The 19,439-nt window shown below is 32.2% G+C and overlaps 1 protein-coding gene across 1 annotated transcript in view; it reads left to right on the top strand.

Annotated features, from left to right (window-relative positions):
* The window catches only part of ADAMTS19 (ADAM metallopeptidase with thrombospondin type 1 motif 19), a 242,966-nt gene that overhangs the window by 141,373 nt on the left and 82,154 nt on the right, over window positions 1–19,439 (top strand). The window contains exon 11 of the mRNA XM_008066227.2: window positions 13,928–14,029. Coding sequence (XP_008064418.2) covers window positions 13,928–14,029 — 102 coding nt within the window. The remainder of the gene's footprint in view (window positions 1–13,927; window positions 14,030–19,439) is intronic.

Here is a 19,439-nt window from a genome sequence, read left to right on the forward strand (position 1 = left end):
ATTTTAGAGTCTGTGAGTCAAAAGCACCCTACTGTTTGAAAGGAGAATTTTCTAGCAAAAGGTTTGTGAATTTTTGCTCTTGTGCTATGCAAGTAATAGAAATAAGGTGTGGACACTTAAAGTCAGTAAAGCGAGACCCAGCAATTTCTACTTTGAAAATTGCAGTGTAGTCAGGAAAGACTTTGCATTATGCCAGTTTAGTGCTTCTGCTTTAAATCCAGTACAGTCATCCCTCAGATTCCTCAGGGAATTGGTTTCAAGATCTGCAGAAACCAAAAATTCCAGATGCTCAGGTCCTTATGAAGAATGTCATTTGTGTAGTATTTGCTTCTTATCAGTCTTACCCACTATGTTAGCTGCATAAGAGCAGAGTGTGTTTCTCCAGCATCCAGCCTAGTGGTTGGTACAGAGTAAGTGAAATATCCAGTGAATATTTGATTTAGAACTTGAATGAATGTATTGAGTTGGAGCTGCACCAAATGTGATGTGTGAAATGTTGTATAGACTATAATATTCACCTGGTGATAGTGGAGCTCCAAAGGAACTGGTGTTGATATGTGCTTGTGATCTGATTCCCAAGGATTTTCATGTGTCACAGTCATGGATCCTTGGAACTCAGCGTTTATGACAGTAGCCAGCTTTGATTCTGTAAAATCTGTCTCTGGTACCTCTCTGATCTCATCATTTAACTCCCTTCACGCTGCTCTCAATTTTGGGTCGTTAGACATTTAAAACTTTAGTCACAATCTTCTTTCCTAAATCTCCATGACAAAATGAATGTTTTTGGGTACACAAGGTTGGATTTGTGGGCAGATGCTTTTACGTGCTGAAATTAACATTGTTTTGGACAACAGAACTGGCTGTCTGTGGTTACTGTTGGAGGAGTATTGCACAGGGGATAGTTTTGGTTTATGCAGTATAGAGAATTGATGGAACTGATAAGTGGAAAATATGCATCTTTCATAAAGTACTCCAAGTTTAAGCACTCAAGAAATAATCAACTACGAATCACAAAATTAACATGATTTTGGTAGATTATAGATTATTTTTCACAAATACCATTTTAAAAATATTTTAGAAGTTTATTTTGACAATATATCATATTGCAGTTACTTAAATTTTACTAGCACCATTCTGTGATTTTTTTTACTCTAAATATCTGCCACGTACTGTATTAAAATATTTATATTTATGATATAATTTGATTCTTATTTTCCATCTCTATTGGACAGATCAATAATTTGAAGACTACAGAAGTTAAAAGACACTTTGAGGTTTTTTACCTATTAAAAGGACGTGTTAGATGCAAACTAAAATATGTCTAAATCCAGAGAACAGAATATAAAAATACATTGTAACCACTATCTTCTTTGGCTGTTCTCAACTTCTTTATGTGCCATATTATCTTTTGTATGTGGAATCCCTTGTGACAGATTCTGAATTAAAACTGAATTCCTTTTGTCTCCTATAGCACTTACACTATCAAGGTATAAAAGGTATCTTAATTGATTTTTTAATATTTATTTTTTCTAAGCTATTTGCTCTCTTTATTTGGTTATTTCTTACCCACCTAAACGAACTTTCCATCTCTAAAAATATAACTGTTTAAAGGGAATTTTAAAATCTCTTTCTTTTAACATCCTGGCACGTTGCCTTATTTTAAATGAGACATTGTACAAATAAAGCTAGGTTTTAGGTTAGGTATTCAAAAATGTGCTTTTTCTCTCTTTCTAATTTTGTATTTAAATCCCAATTTAGTACAGAATGCGAAGTGTAGAAACCAGACGATCAATAGGTAGGTTGATTGAGCCATAAAGAGATTATCTACAAACTTAGCCATTGATTTGACAAATATGTATTGAGTTCTGACTATTAGGCACTATACTATGCTCAAATAATAGAACAAGAAAAAAATACCTCACCCTCATGAAGCTTATATTTTAGTTTAAGGAAGCTGACAATAGCACGTATATCTATAATATGTCAGTTTATGAAAATTGTTGTGAAGAAATATAAACTCAGATAAGAAAGATAAGGAGTACTACCAGGGTGGGAGGGTAAGGATGGCGATATTTTATATAAGGTGACTTGGGAAGACCTAGAGAAGGTGACATTTGCTTAGTGATCTGAAGAAAGTAAGAGCAACCACACATGGATCTTGGGAGGAACACAGCAAGAGAAAACAGAAAGCAAAATGTGTTGGGTTTGGGGGTAATGTTTTAAGTTTTAGATGCCCATTATACATCCAAGTGGAGATGTAAGCAGGTCTGTGATAGATATATATTTGAAAACCATTAAGAAGTAGATAATATTGTGGACATGACACTAAATGATAACAATAGGAAATGAGTTAGAATCGAGAAAAGATTCAAAAGATCCAAGAGCTGAAACATAGGTTAATACAATATTTAAAGTTTAGGAAGATGAAGAGGAAGCAACAAATAAATCTCTGAAGAAGGATGTTGAGGTAGGAAAAGAACCAAAGTGGTTTGGCACACTATTATCTGAAGCTATCTGGAAATGCCTTAATATGTAATAAGTGTCAGGAGATATAACTTAAAAATAACTTCAATATATAGGGCAAAATAGTTATAAATGTAGAAGATGAAATACAGTCATGCTCCTTATAATGACATTTCAGTCAACAATGGACTTCTGCATGTGCGATGGTGGACCCATAAAATTAAAATACCGTATTTTGCAGTACCTTTTCTGTGTTTAGATATGCAAATACCTACCGTTGTTTTATGACTGATGACAGTATTTTGTACAGTAAGCATGCTGTATAGGTTTGTAACCTAGGAGCAATGAGGTATACTATATAGCCTAGGTCTACACCATCTAAGTTTGTGTAAATACACTCTATGATGTTTGCATAATGACAACATTGCCCAAAGACACATTTCTCCAAATATATTTCCATCATTAAGCAACACAGGGCTATGGTTCTGCTACACACATATACACCTTCAAGTGGATCCATGTAGAGTCATTTTACCTCCAATCTGTCATCTAAGCTCCATACAAAACAAATTTTCTAGGAGGTAACATTAATGTCAAAGGAGTTGTCAGTCCTTTTGATCATTACATGTGTTAGCTCCTAAATAAGTGCTCAATAAATATTTATTGAATGCATGAGTGAATCAGTTGAATGATGGAGTAAGGATCCTAAATGTTCACTCATATGAATATTTGATTCACAAATATATATGTCAAGATAAACTTCCAAAAGATGAATGCAATGGCTAACTACATACAGCAACCTATAGGAGCAGAAACCTTATTTCACAGCTTATGCATGACTTAGGCATTCTTATGACTATCTCATTTCTAATCAGTTATAAATAAAAGTCAAGCACCATGCTGTGAGGGTTCACAGCAACCTTCAACATGTATGTTACAGGTACAATCTTAGAAACATATAACTCTGAATTTGACAGTGACAGTTGGTCCAAAGCATCTGCATTAGATATTTCCCTTCCATACTTAGATATTTAAACACAAGCACTAGAGAGTCAGCATTATGCAATAGTGCTGATCTAATTAATGATATAATTTTACCCTTAGGATAACAACTTACATCTGCAAAATGTTTAAAGGCACAGATGTAGGGATGCTTGTGAAACATCTTGATCCCCAGCAATAATAGCTTACTATTCTGCATTAATTTGCAGAATTAATGGCTAACTTCTTGGATAGCTTTGTTCCTGAGTCCTAAGCAATTGGTTCCTTCAGGCCATCTGGCGTCTTGTAGCTGAGCCAGCTCCAACTGCATCAAGTCATTGTAATAGCTTCCTGAAATTACTCAGCCTGGCTGAGAATACTGAGGTATGGAAGAATATTTCCCTAGAAACGGTAAGAAGTAGCCTTGCAAGTATTACCTTTTTTTGAATAGAAGGGAAGTAAAAGTGAAGACCTCCAGGAATCTTAATACTTTTTTGTGGGCATTTAATTTTATTTCACTTAATTCAAGAGAAATCGGTGAGAACTCAACAGAAGAATTAGATTCAAATGTGTTTTTCTTTTGCAGGGAATTTTCTTTGAATTCTTTAACTCAATTATCTTTATTTTAGGTTGGAGCAGGATAACACAAACCAAAAGAAAAATCAGAACTTAAGACCCTTAAGATCTTGCCTTTGTTTTTGTCCTAGGCACTATGTGAATTGTATATGGATTAAATGCATAGAAAACTTTCTAGTATGATTGAATCATATGACCATTTTAAAAACTGACATGGAAAAATTCGAATTTTACATTTTCTTATATCTACTTTATCCATCAAAATATGAAGAACTTTATAAAACTTCTCTTTGGATTCAGTGAACAGACAGGCATTGAAATAAAGTACTTTTTGTAGAATTCTAGAAGGCTGAGTCTCTGTAACTCAACATTGTGAAATTCCAGAGATAACAGGAAGTTGGACTTAAAAAGGCTTAAAATAAAATTGTGGGAGGACATACATCACATGATTACATGATTTAAGACATACAAAGCGGCAGTAATGAAGACATTGTGGTATTGGCAAAAGGAGAGATGTAACTCCTCAATGGAACACAATAGAGAGTCCAATTATAGACTCTCACATATGTAAATAATTGATATTCAGCAGAAGTGACAAGGTAATCCAATGGGTAAAGGAAAGTCTTTCAACAAATTGTGCTGGCACAATTGGATATTCATCTTTAAAAAATTGCTCGTATCATACACGAAAACTCTAAATCATTATAGACCTAAATGTGAAGTCTACAAAAGTAAAAACTTCAGAAAAAATATAGAGGAAATATCCCTTTAACAGAACACCAGAAGCATAAAACATAAATGAAAAACAAACAAAACAAAAAATTATAGTTTGGAATTTATCAAAATAGAATGACTTCCTCTTAGGAAAACTCTACAAGCTATAGAATGGGAGAAAATATTTATAATTTGTATATCTAACAAATGACTGTGTCCAGAATATATAAATTCCTCTCATACTCTACAATGAAAAATCAAGCAATCCAATAAATAGGCAAAACATTAAAGCAGACAATTGAGAAATTAAGATATGCAAATAGCTAACAAGCTCTTGAAAGGATGCTCAAGGTTATTAACATTGCATTAAGAGATGCAAATTAAATCCATAAAGAGCTATGTTTGCATACCCATTAAAATGTTTTAAATTTAAAGAATTGAAAATACCAAATACTTCTTCATGATATAGAACAAGGAACTCATATATACTTCTGGAAATGCACAATAGTACAATCATTCTGGAAAATATTTAGGTGGTTTTTCTTCAACACATAATTCCACTTCTATATCCAAAAGTATACTCTACATGATTTTAATTTTTTCAAATTTAGTGAGATTCATTTATAATCTATCCAGGTGAATGTACTATATGCATGTGACAGAATGTCTTTTTACAATCGTTAGAGTTAGCATTCTATAAATATTAATTAGGCTGAGTTGCTTAATAGAGTTGCACAGATCATCTTTTTCTGATTATTTTTCTAAATATTCTATTAATTGCTAAAATGGGGCATTTAAATATCCTACTATGGTTGTATAATTGTCTACTACCTTTATTTATGTCAGATTTTAATTCATACCCAGTAGGCTTTATTGCTAGACTCTAATACAATTCTTATTGTTATGTTTTCTTGATAATTTGAGCCATTTTATTATGAAAATGTCCTCTTTATCACTGGTGGCACCCTTTATATCAGAGTTTATTATATCCAATATTAATCTGATTTAGTATGCCTACTTTTTCCATGACAAAACTTTTTCCTTTCATTTATCTTAAAGTTATCTGTGTGCTTATAGTTAAAGTGAGTTTCTTGTAGTAAGCATATGGTTGCATCTGTTTTTTAATTTATGCTGATTAGTGTGATCTTTTAATTGAGGTATTTAGTTTATTAATTTTTAATCACTGATGAAACAATATATTTGAATTTAGGTCTAGCATTTTATAGCTTTTTTAACTTTATTTCTCTCCGACCCTTTTTCTACTTTCTTTTTATATCTTTTGAATTATTTTTAGGATCTTACTTTAATTTATCTATTATATTTTTAACTATAAATCTTCACCCATTTCAGAGTTCTGATCTAGTTCTGGATCTGGTGTGGTTGGGTCCAGGTCTGGGATCACACATTTTTACTTAAAGGGCCAGATAGTAAATATATTAGGTTGTCAACAACAGAGCCTCTTTTGCCACTCAAAGCCCAAATCAGCCATAGATAATATGTAAGTGAATGAGCATGGAAATGTTCCAGTAAAACTTCAGTTACAAAGACAGTTGGCCAGTCTCTAGGCCATAGTTTGCCAAAGTCAGTTCTAGGGACTATAAATATAAACCCTTAATTTTTCTCAAACTACTTAGAGTTAATATGTTACTATTTCATTTATAATATTGAAATATCCAACCACATAGGTGCACTTAGATTTCCTCATTCTGGTGTGTGTGTGTGTGTGTGTGTGTGTGTGCGCGTGTGTGTGCGCGCGCTATAATCATATCTTTAAAACTATGTACATTGCAAACCGCATAATAAAATTGCATACATTTCTGTTTATACATTTTGTATGTATTTTAAAGATTATGAATTTAAAAGTGACCTTTTATCTTGACTCAGATATTTACCCTTTCTATTTTTCTTTATTACTTGCTGAAGATATGAATTTTCTTCGTATCTCTGGTTTAATTTTCCTTCTTTATTTCATTTAGTTGGATTTGCTCATGGCAAATTCTCTTAATTTTCTTTTATTTAAAAATTTGTATTTCACCTTAAATTTTGACATACATTTTTACTGGATATATAAGTCTGAGTTGACTTTTTCGTTCAACATTTCCAAGGTGTTCCACTGTCTTCTCCACAGAAGAGAAATGACAACTTTTGGACTGTTGTTTTTCTGTATGTAATCTGTTATTTTTCTGTGTGCTGTTTACAAGATAGTCTCTTTATCTTTGGTTTTCAGAAGATTAATTGTAATCTACCTAGGTATGCTTTTCTGCGTATTTATCTCATTTAGGGTTTGTTGAACTTCTTGCCTTTGTAGATTTATGTTTTTATCGAATTTGAGAAAAAGTTTTATTGAGCATTCCTTTAAATACTTGTTTGCCTCTCCATTTCTGTCTTTTTCCTTGGGAATACTTAGGCTGCTCTGATTCTGTGCCCATGTTGTACCTTTTGATATAATTTCACAAATTTCTTCAGTTCTTTCATATTTTGAAAATATTTTCTCCATCCCCTGCAGATTGAATAATTTAGTTGATCTATTTTTATATTTACTAATTTTTTTTTTTTGAGTTGGATTCTCATTCTGTCACCCAGACTGGAGTGCAGTGGCACATGCTCCTGCCCACTGCAGCCTCGACATGCTGGGCTCCAGCGATCCTTCTGTCTCAGCCTTCCAAGTAGCTGGAACTACAGGCATGTGCTACCATGCCCGGCTAATTTATTTATTTAGTTAGTTAGTTAGTTAGTTAGTTAGTTAGTTAGTTAGTTAGTTAGTTAGTTATTTAGTTATTGTAGAGACGAGGCCTCACCAATTTGCCCGTGTGGGTTTCAAACCCACGGTCTCAGGCAATCCACTTGCCTCGACCTCCCAAAGTGCTGGGATTACTGGCTGAGCCACCAATCCTGGCCTATTTACTAAATTTTTATCATTTTGATTCTACTATTAAACCTTTCTGGTAAATTTTTTATTTCACATATTGTGTTTTTCACTTTGATAGTGGAAGTTTTCGTTTACTTTTTTAAATGTATTTTTTGAGATATCTTTTAATTTATTATTAGCTAAGTCCCATTACCTCATTAAGTGTATTCATAAACCCAGTTTTAAATTTTATGAAGATTATAGTGTGTATGTCATCTCGTGGTTGAACTGTTTATTTAGTTTTTTTCTTTGGAAAGGGTCACATTTTGCTGTTTCTTTGTATGTCAGTAACTTTCAATTGTATGCTAGAAATTATGATATTATATTGCACTACAAGGATCAGCAAACTATGTCCTGGTGGCTGGCTACCCGTTTTTGTAAATAAATGTTTACCATGTTTGCCTTCAAGCTATAATGGCAGTGTTGAATAGTTGTAACAGACCATATGGCCCACTAGCCTAAAATACATACCATTTGGCCCTTTACAGAAAGAGTTTGCTGAGCCCTGTTGTAGAGACTCAGGATTTGGTTATAAATAGTGTTTTTTATTTTTACAGGCAATTAAATTTATTAGATTCAAACTGGAAACTGTGTCTTATCTACTGTAGGCAACAGCTAAAATCTTAAATCAACTCACTTTTCCCTTATCTGTGCTATTTGTAATGTGACCCATGTATGTATTGGTCAGATTCCAATGAGGTACTTAGGTTCCTCTGATCCTGTTCCCTCTGGGACTCTTCCTTCAGTTTTTGGCAGCTTTGACCAACTCAATCTCTGTCCTCATGAGTTCTGCACAGATGGTATGATTTTCCCTGTTGCTTTAACCACCCAATGTTTAGTAACAATCATAGGCAGCTATCAGGTGAAAACTGCGAAGATGATGAACACACCTTGTCCTGAGTTTTTCAGTTCCTCTAAAAAAAATTTGACATTTGCCTCCCTTTGTTCACTGCTCAGGAAGTCTTCAGGAAGTTGTCTTTTGTTCATTTTGCTTTGTATTCTATCCACAGTTTTATAGTTGTAACCTAAAAAGTGGTTGGTCTTTTGAGAACTTAATTCTCCATTCCAGAAGGGGAATCTTTTTATCTTAATTCTGGATCGTTTTTCTTTTAACATTTAAAACTAATTTCTCTATCCATTTTATTGTTTTCTTTTCTGTGGGGCTGCTTTTAAGGAAATATTGACAGTTGTCCTTTTACTTAATTTCTTCTTACTCCTTGACTTTTTTTAACACTTCCCAATGTATTTGTACTGTGATTTATTTATTTATTTATTTTTTTGCTGCTTCATTCATTGGCTATGAATAGATTGAATTATCCTTTCCATGCCTTCTGCTCAAATTCTACTAGCTATCTTAAAGTATGTGGAGTGGAGAAAGAGAAAGATAAGATGCCAAACTAATTCCTATTGCAGTGGTGAAATCTCTGTTAAAGGATAAAGTATGGAGGATGTAATGAGCTATATTTCTAGTATTTCTTGCCACTAAAAATAATTTATAATTAATGGTTAAAGTCCAATTATTATTACTTTATATAGTCAGTGTTTATTTACATTTATCCTCACTTTTATCAGTCTCTGCTCACCATTGCTTTTCAGGTTTTCCTATACTATTGTATTTATTTTTCTTAAAAAATGTCCTTTAGAAGCACCTTTTTGTCAAATGTATTATGGTAAACACTCAATTGTTGTTTCCTTGAAAGGTTATTTATTTTGAATAAAATTTTAGCTGAGTTCAGGAGTGTAGTTTAATAGTTTTTTTTCTTTCTTTTACCTCTAATCATAAATAAATATTTAGCTGAGTTCAGGAGTGTAGATTGATAGATTTTTTTTTTCTCTTTTGCTTTTTGAATATATCATATATTCATTTTCTTACATTGATGCCAAAATGTCATCTATGCCATGTTCCTGATCCTAGAAGAAAACTTAAAGAAAACTTGCTATTTATTATGATATTTGCTGTATATTTTTATAGATGTCCTATAATTGTCAAAAAATTCCTCTAATTACTAACTTGCTTAAGATTTAATGAATGTTGAAAAGTGAACGTCGTACACTTTATATCTGTAGATATAAAATCATAGGCTTTTAAGTTATTGATGTGCTTGATTATATTAACAAAGTCCCTAATATTAAACTAATCTTATATTCTGAGAAAAAATTTTGATTTAGTCTTGGTGCGTTGCTGGACTCAATCTGTTAAAATTGTCTAGCATATTTAAAGAGTAGATCACTAATTTTACTCTTATCCTTCTCTGGTTTGGTTATTATAAAGTTTAGAAATTGTACTTTCTTTCTTTGTTCTCTAGAGAGTTTATGTAAGTTGAGAATATACGTTTCTTGATAGATTGTTATTTTTTTGAACCAGGTGTATTTGTGGGAGAATTTCCAACAAAGAATTTTAACTGCTCTACAGTTATAGAACTCTCCAGCTTTTCTACTTATTTTGGGTCTATTTTAGTAAGTTTTAATTTTTTAGTATTTTTCCATTTAATATAAATTGTTAAGTTTATTGGCATAAATTTGATCATCATAGTTATCTATTTTCTGTTTAAACTGTTACCTGTAGTTACATCTTCATTTTTTATTCCTAATAGTGGATTTTTTTTTTTTACCTTCTCTGTTTTCTATATTCATTTCCAATTTTATTAGTGGTTACAAATAATTTAATTTCAACCCTTTTATTTCTTTTGAACCTTGTTTTTCTATTTTTGTTTTCTCTCCCCCCCATACACACACACACACACACACACACACACACCATCCTCAATGATTATAATAAGGTATTCTGTCATTGGGAAATAATACTTTTTAAAACTTATTTTCTAGTTGAATTATATAAATTGTATTTTGGGGAATAGTGCATGGAAGAGCAAAGAGTTATGTGTACAAGGATTAATTGTTACTTCCACGTATATGTACTTAAGATTGTTTTATTTTGACATAAATTTCAGGACATGTTAATGGAATCGATTGCTATAAAGGAAGACACGGGTACAGATTAATTTTGAAAACAAATTTTATAGTATTTGTACTTTACCATCAGTCTTCTATTTAAATATAGTACATTCATGTAAACATTTTAAAAGCCTGCTTGAGATAAACATCTAAATCCGTGTTATATGCCTTTAATGATCTCTTTTTAGTATAGAAAAATCAAAAAGAAATATTGAATCACTTTTGTTAGTTTGTCAGGAATTTCTGTTTCAAAGGTTTGTGTGTGTGTGTGTGTGTGTGTGTGTGTGTGTGTGTGTGTGTTTTGTTGTGTTTTGTTTTGTTTTTACTGGCATATTAAGTGGTTTCAGCAACTACATTGAAAAAAATATCTGACTCTTGCCTATGAAACATATGGAAAGTGTTTGGCTCTAATGTAACTCCACATCTTGTCTCTTGGTGTTACATAGCTCTAATATCACATATATGAGATACTCCACTTTTCAAGGTGAAGACAGTTCATGCCATTTCTTCAACATTTTCTTGCTTTATATGACAATTAGGATTGAACTTCTGAATTTGAATTATTTTAAAGACTGAGGCTGTAAATTACTGAACATAAGATTCCTAGACCAGCAGAACAGAAAGGGTAAAAGAGATCCCTATGAGAGATTTATTCTACATGACTTGCTTATCTTGAAAAGCTGCCAAGTTTGCTTTTATGCTCTCAGTGCCTCAAGTGGGAATCAATTAGAGTACCTGCTGTTTTGAATAGCAGATAATGGTGGAAGGGCAGAATTTAGACCACCAACAATGTTCAACAAGATTATTCAAAACTACGGCATAGAAGATTTGCTTTTAAGTTTAATATGCATTGGTTAACTAATAAACTTGACTAAAATAATTCTAAGCTTATTGACTACCAGTAAAGTAAAGCTCTTCTTTTATGGAAAACTCAGCATTTGACCCCATGATTACAAAACCTAACAAAGGTTTTAGCAGGGGTGAAAAACAAGATACAAAATTCTCAGGTTAGAGATTTGTTAATTTAAATATAAATGTGTCCACAAAAGCTCATGAAGTACAATTGATATCTGCTTATTTTCAAAGGTCTAAATATTACAAAGGAGCCATATAATTTAAGATAATTTTCTAGATGAATTTTTGGTGTATGGTATGTGCAAATAGAAGTACACAAGATAAATCATGACCTAAATATAATACGATATATTATGTTCTGAAGTTGAAAAAACAGTACAGCAGATAAAATAATAACATATATCTCACCCTCATCATAGGGTATTTAGTTTTAAGAGCTTACAAACAGTTCAGAAATCTAAATAATACAGAAATAATATTTTGGGAATTGTGTCAAATTCAGTATTAGAATTGTGGTGTATCTATTTGAAATATTCATTTAAATATATTTTACAACATTATTTAATTTAATAGATTTGGGTCCTAAGTTAGCTTTAATTTTGCTGTGATTTTTAGTGTGTTTTGAATATCACCACTAGAGTAAGTTCCCTAAAATAACCTTTTTATTTTATCAGCTTGCTACTGGTCAACTAAATGACTTTCTCTTTCCTACAAATGTGGAGTCCCCTAGTCCTTCCTGGTTCTTCTGTTTTTTCACACTTGTTCTTCACTACTCTCTTCCATTATGTGACTATTCCCTGTTACACTGGTCCTCTCACTTTTTCCTATGTCTTTCACATTGCCACTTATTCTATCTCTATTGACCTGTTCTCCTCTTCCCTCCTGCCTGGTACCTGGATAGATGATAACACAGTTATCTTTATTACAGATTAAATACTCTGCTACCTTTAAAAACGTCCCTTATTCATTTTATATTTCTGTGAAATTGTTAGCAATATGCTTGTGTCTAAAAAAATTGCCACCATCTTACAGAAATAGAAAGTATATGAATATATCCATTGGCCTCTTCATATCTATGTCTCAGGGCCGGCCTCAGTCATAGCTGTGGCTAAGGTTTGTGATGGTCTTTCCTCGTACATTTCCTCAGAGTTCTCTTATTGTTACCATATCTCAGCTACTTTATCAGTATTTTTTATTCCCTTTAACATTTCCCTAGAAAAATGGCATTGCATTCTGAAGATCTAAAACTCATTCATACTGAGGTAAAAATTAATTATAACAACTTACACAAACATACACACCAAGAGTTTGTATTGTATCGGGGTCAAGACTATGTAGGGAAATAATGAAGTACTAGATGTGGCATATAATCCAAAAAGCATAGCCTTTTTAGAGACAGACTTTATGGCAGGAGACACTGAATTCATACTAAAAACACAGACACTAATTCTAGCCTGGTCCATATGATGGTATAAATAGTTATTTGTAGCTTAAATTTTTCTGTTGTATCTACATCCTCTTGTATAACCATGTAAAAAAAAAATCAAATAATATTTAAAAACCTATCCCTGGGGTTTTTGAAATGTCTGAAATGCAGTTGCCTAGTACTCATCCCTCATAATATCATAAAACAACATTTGGTAATACCAAGACATATTATTCAGCTTCATTTTGATTAAAACATGAAGATGGATCTTCTGGGGGAATTTGGAAGGAAAATTTTTTGGTAGGGTGTTTTGGTAGGGTTTTTGGTTTGTTTTTGTTTTTGTTTTTGTTTTGAGTTGGAGTCTCACTCTGTCGCCCAGACTGGAGTGCAGTGGCCACTCCCGACCACCGCAGCCTCGACCTGCTGGGCTCCGGCCATCCTTCCGCCTCAGCCTTCCGAGTAGCCGGAATTACAGGCATGCGCTACCACGCCTGGCTGATTTTTTGATTTATTATAGAGATGAGATCTTGCTGCCCAGGTCGGTCTCGAACCTGCAGGCTCAGGCAATCCACTCACCTCAGCCTCCCAAAGGCGCGGGATTACAGGCTGAGCCACCGACCCTGACTGGGTTTTTTTTTTTTTTTTTTTTTTATAACTGCTTATGCATGAAACTCAAGCAAACATAAAGAGCAAAATAAAAGGCATCTCGAATTAAAAAAAAAAATTTAAAGATTTAACTTTATTAAACTGATTTTTTGTTATGTATCAATCTTCTCATCACTATAAAGAAACCCTATATAGTTTTAATTACAAGCATAATATTAAAAATACCAACAGTTCAGAAATCTAAAAAAATGACAAAAATATTGGGAGTGAGGACAGATTCAGTAAAATTATAACAGACCTATTTTTCTTCAAATACTTTTGAAGCATATTTTTCCTCAAATAATTTTTGTCGTTCTACCAAAATAACTTTCTAAAAAGTTATTGGCTTAATCTTTTAAAAAATGTCATCTTCCCCTTATTAGTGATTGTGCCCTTTTTTTCAGCATGTAATTTGCACGGGTTTATGGTGCAAGGTAGAAGGTGAGAAAGAATGCAGAACGAAACTAGACCCACCAATGGATGGAACTGATTGTGACCCTGGTAAGGTAAGTCATTTGTGTTGCCTGCATTTAAAGAAACATACTAAATGAAACTTGCATTTTCTATTTTCAGTTGTATGTGTATCTAACACATAATACTAATGAAATGATTTCAGTTTATGCAAAAACATTAACATTTCATCATTTTTTAACTTTTATAATTTTTTCAAATATGATTATGGTTTTGTTAATATTGATTTTTTAAAATTGTTGGTGATTATAATAATGTTGAGAATCAGATATATGTATTAATATTTAATAAAATATTGTATTTTTGCATTTTAAATTAAACAAAAGTAATATTAAAACAAATAATAGCAGAAATGGTAAAAATTCTCAGAGCAAAATATCCTTTCATGTATAAAACATTATTTCAGGAGAGCAATTGAGTATTTTTTCTTTGTCAATCGAAGCATTATAAATTAAATATTCCAATTGACATTTGGAGATTAGTTAATAGTCGATTGTCTACATAGTTTAATTTAATTTGCTTCACAAGCCAGTAGAAATTTACTAGTATACATTTCCAGATCAAAATAATTGCTGTTTAAAATTAATTTTCCTTTGAGATATATGAAGTAGATGAGTTCTATATGTATTAATAATTATGGTTAATTTAGTCAAACATATAACAGATCAATAGTTTATATAGTTTTCTAATTTGCATACTATGACAGGAAAGTAAGATGGTTATCACTTTGCTCATTAACTATAAGATCAGAAAGCTTGCCTCTGAAGAGCTTGAATATTTTATAACATTTGGAAATAAACAGCAACATAAAGAAGCTATAGATTACTTGGAGTGAATTACTTGGGGAAAAAAGAAATTATGTGGGGTGTTAGCTTAAAAACACAATAATTTGAATAATAGGTCAGAATCTAGCAATTCTACTTCTAGAAAATTGTCCTAAGGAAGTACTTGTATATACGCACACAGATACACACACTCTCATGCTCACGTTCACATGCATACAAAGATACTATCTAAGGGTGCAGTCTGTACTGGAGAGAAATGAGAAATAAACAAACAAAAATATCAGGAAGTTAATAGTTATAGTGTAGCTGCTTTTTAAAATGAGGTAGTTACATGAAGAGATCTACAAGATATGGTTGTTAGTACATAAGCATGTCAGAAAAATTGATACTTTACAGAAATATTTGAGATTTAAGGAAAATGTAGTTTGTGTACAGATGTGAATATACACACAGTATATGTTTTATACTTATAAAAGATGGTCTAAAAATATAAACTTCACACTGTAATTCACTTCTTGGGTGAATTTGATGGATGGGAGTAAAGCAATGGGAAGGAAGGGTGAATATAACTTTTCTGCAGACATTTCTGTATTGTTTAATAAGCATGTAGTCATTTATTACTTCTGTGATTTCTTTAACTTAAAAAAAGTACAAATTGTTTAAATTCAAACTATATTTTAAAAGACCTGAAAAGTTTTATCACTATATACTATTAATAAGAAAATGTTTTTTCAGAGGGAACGTCTGTGAAAAATCAGTTAGTTGTTTACAGACTGTGCCAAATATTTTTCTATGAACTTAAATGGAGCATCAGAATTTGGGTCTGATGCTCCATTTAAAAAAATTTAAAAATTTTTAAAAAAAAATTTTTTTTTAAAAATTTTAAATTTTGTAAAAAAAAGAATTTAAAAAAATTTTACACCAAAGTATAACAATGTGTATGTATATCAGGCAAGCATCACATTATGCTGAGTAATTTATTGCTTGAATCATACAACTTTGCACTAGCAATACTTTTTATCATCACAAAAACACAAAAGCAATAATATTCGGAGATAACCAAACATTCTGCCATAAGCACTCAAGAACCACATGACCCATTCATCTTCTTTACCAACATAAAATCTCTTAATTTTCATAATCTGGCATTTCTTTAATATCTTTCTACTAATTTATGAGAATATCTTGCATTCTTGAGATCTCTAAAACTTTTTTTACAGCAATTAAAACTGTAATTACTAAACAAAATTACAATGTTATATTTTCCTATGATTGTATTAGTAATATTCTTTTAGAGGTTCTGTAATGCTTGGGATATTAAAATAACTAATGACCACTTCAGTTTTTCAGGCCATGTGGGCTTCTTCAAATATCCATCTGTTCCAGCTGTTGTAAGACTCACCATGAAAATAACTTCCAACACTTTGCTGTTGTGTACTGTAGTGCTAAAATATTTGAATGCTTGCAACCTTGCACTGCTAGCTTAGTACATTGCAAACCAAGAAACAAAGCTTGGGATTTTGTAATTTAAAACACACTAGTGATGTTAATCAAGCTGTTTAAATCTAGTTCATCTAACAGTATATAATTAAGTCTGAGACAATGCCTACAGAATTCTATGATTTGATTTTGAAGATAGAGATTTATATACTATTTATAGGCAAAATCTTTCAAATTGAAAGCAATTTGCTTTTCTCTCCTTTTCCTTTTTACACTGTCATTTTTGTATAATTTTTATAATTAAGATTTAAAATACAAGTATAAATGTTTTTACATCTACATTTCACAGAGGTTAAAGTGTCGGTGATTTAGTAAAAACTGATAAATGTGGACTTTTTGCATACAATATTTGTAAGAATGGAGAGATGGAAAAGAGAGGTTAAATATCAATTTGCTAGAATTTTAGACTGTTCAAAAGGAATCTGTGTAATATATTTCAGCTATTTACTTACTAAATTGAGATTCTTGAAATTACCATCATAATTCATTGTTGGAAATGATGAATCACCTGAACAATCACCTTGACAATCACAGTGTGCATATATACACAGACTTTTGCCTTCCTTCCTCTTCTTCTCAGAGAATGGTCAGGCTTCCATGACATCTTCATGGCCTCTTTCAATTGTGTGTTTTCATGAACTTCCTAGACATGCTCACATAAAAATTGGGGGGAATAGAAATATAACCAGTATTTGCAGGTCATATACTGTTCCAGAAATAGTCTGTATTATATATTCCTTTAGTGTATTCATAAATCAGTCTGAATTAGTAGATAAGACAAACTTTTAGTGTTTTAAACCTTATGCAATTTCTTTTGGGGAGTCAAAAAAATACAAATGTTGTGTGAAACAGAGCATGCTGCTAGAAAATTTATGGAAAGCACCATTAGGATCACTGTATATATGAATTTTATAATCATGCATTGTATAACAAAACATTTAACACTTTCCTCACTGTTAAAGCACAGCACCATCTAGGATACATAGAAACAAGTCTCCCCTAATTTCTTCCAGAGATCTGGCTACCTGCAAGATGATAAACATTTATTATCATGCTATACTTTTTTTTATAGTTTACAGATTTGTGTATGCAGATAGATTCTGTTTCTCTTCATCTGCCAGATGCGATCTAGATTAAATGATATGCAAGTCTGGATCCCAGTCCTTTCCAGAATCCTTTTAGTCTGCTATAAACTCTAGCCCAGCCTTTCAATGCCAGTTTGTTGCTAAATGGGCGAGGAGCTATGATAGGCACTCTGGGAAAAATAAACACCCTCATGTAGGCCAAAACAATGTGACCCATTAAAGTTTGACAGCTTTCTCGTTGGATTCTTTTTGCCCCATGAATTGCATAACATTGTTAAGCCCTTAAAACAAGTAAGAAACATTTTCACATGGTTTGGTTTTGCCTCAATTTCCAATTTTTGTACTGCACCTTTGTACAAAAGTCTCAATTTATTTAATGACAATCTTAACATAGTGATGTACTTTGAGATGTTGAGGTTTATTTTGTTTTTGGTGTTTTTTTGTTGTTTTTTGGGTTTTTTTGCATTGGATTCTCACTGTCACCCAGACTGGAGTGCAGTGGCCGCTCCCGGCCACCGCAGCCTCGACCTGCTGGGCTCCGGCGATCCTTCCGCCTCAGCCTTCCGAGTAGCAGGAACTACAGGCGCGCACTACCACGGCTGGCTAGTTTTTGATTTATTGTAAAGATGGGGTCTCACCAAGTTGCCCAGGCAGGTCTTGAACCTGCGGGCTCAGGCAATCTACTCACGTCAACTTCCCAAGGCGCGGGATTACAGGCTGAGCCACCAAGCCTGGCTTGTTTTTCAAGTTTAGATTTAAAACGTTTTGAATCTAAAAGAGGTTTAATTTAAATATTGACATTAGAGATCTTCTATAGGGGAATAATTAGTTTATTTCTTATTATAGCAAAGCATTAACTGAGCTCAAAACTATATGGATAGCCTTCTGTATTCCCTCTTTTAAATATAATAAAATGTGTATTAGCAAAACAAGTTACAAATAAAGATAGAGAAATCAGTTAATATCAAAATGAACAAAATCGTGGTTAGATATCTGAAAACTATTATTAACAACATTAATATAATGATATATCATACAATAATATATTATCATAGTTGTCCTCTATTAAATCCTTAATAGGACCTGTATATTATGCTTAGTGCTTCATTTGACCCCTGTAAAAAGTCTGTTAGGTAAACATGATTATCATTCACGTTTCAGAAATAAGCAAGCTGAAGATCAGAGCATTTTTGTAATTTCTTCAAAATTCTTTGTAAATCCTGTTGCCATTAAGTGCAGAAAATCATTTAGGGATAGAAAGATCAACTTGCTCAACTAGTCTAAGTACTTGTAATCTTTACTCATTGTTCTCAAAATCATTTTGTTACCTTTAGCTTGTTTTCTATGCCCATCATATACTTGATTTTTAGGAATAAGTATAAATTATAATAACCTGTCCACTAAGTGCTTGTAGCTATTCCTAGGTAACCATAGAAATAGCCTCTCTCACAGCTTTTGTTTTAAGTTAAAGAAAAATAAATAAATAAATAAATGAGAGAATGACTGCACCCTTTCTCATCTTTTACGTTTATATTTCCCATTTATCCAAATAAATTAATAAGCTTACAGAATAATTAGAATTAAGTGACAGAATTTTAGTGTCTAATTGCCCGTCTTTCAAGCAACTTGGTTTTTAAGAGAAAACTTGCTATAATGTTAATGGTTGAAATTGATGAGAACTTCAGAAAAAAAATAAAAGTATAAAGGAAAGTGCTCAAATTAAATCATGTATTTTTTTCATCGCAAGAAAAGTGTACCCCGAGCTGAGCAAATGACATCTCAAATCAAAACTGCTAAATTTGCTAAAGTATCTGCTTTGAACTAGTTATAGAAAGACACTTATTTTCCATTCTTACATGTTACTCTGTGCTTTTTTGGTCTCTTTTAAATTATCTGTTTATTAGAATGTGTTAGTTTTTTTCTTTCTCTGTTGTACAACTTCAGATTTCCCCTCTCCATTGCAATTACTGGATTCTCATGGTCATAGTAACAAGTATATGTGTGTTGCTTTCGTGTCAAGAATGTATGAACAATTTGCATGAGAACTATGAGAACCGAACATTGTATTACTGTGA

This window comes from Carlito syrichta, unplaced genomic scaffold (genome assembly GCF_000164805.1).
Source record: "Carlito syrichta isolate Samal-C Ts95f unplaced genomic scaffold, Tarsius_syrichta-2.0.1 Scaffold308863, whole genome shotgun sequence".
NCBI classification, from domain to species: Eukaryota; Metazoa; Chordata; class Mammalia; order Primates; family Tarsiidae; genus Carlito; species Carlito syrichta.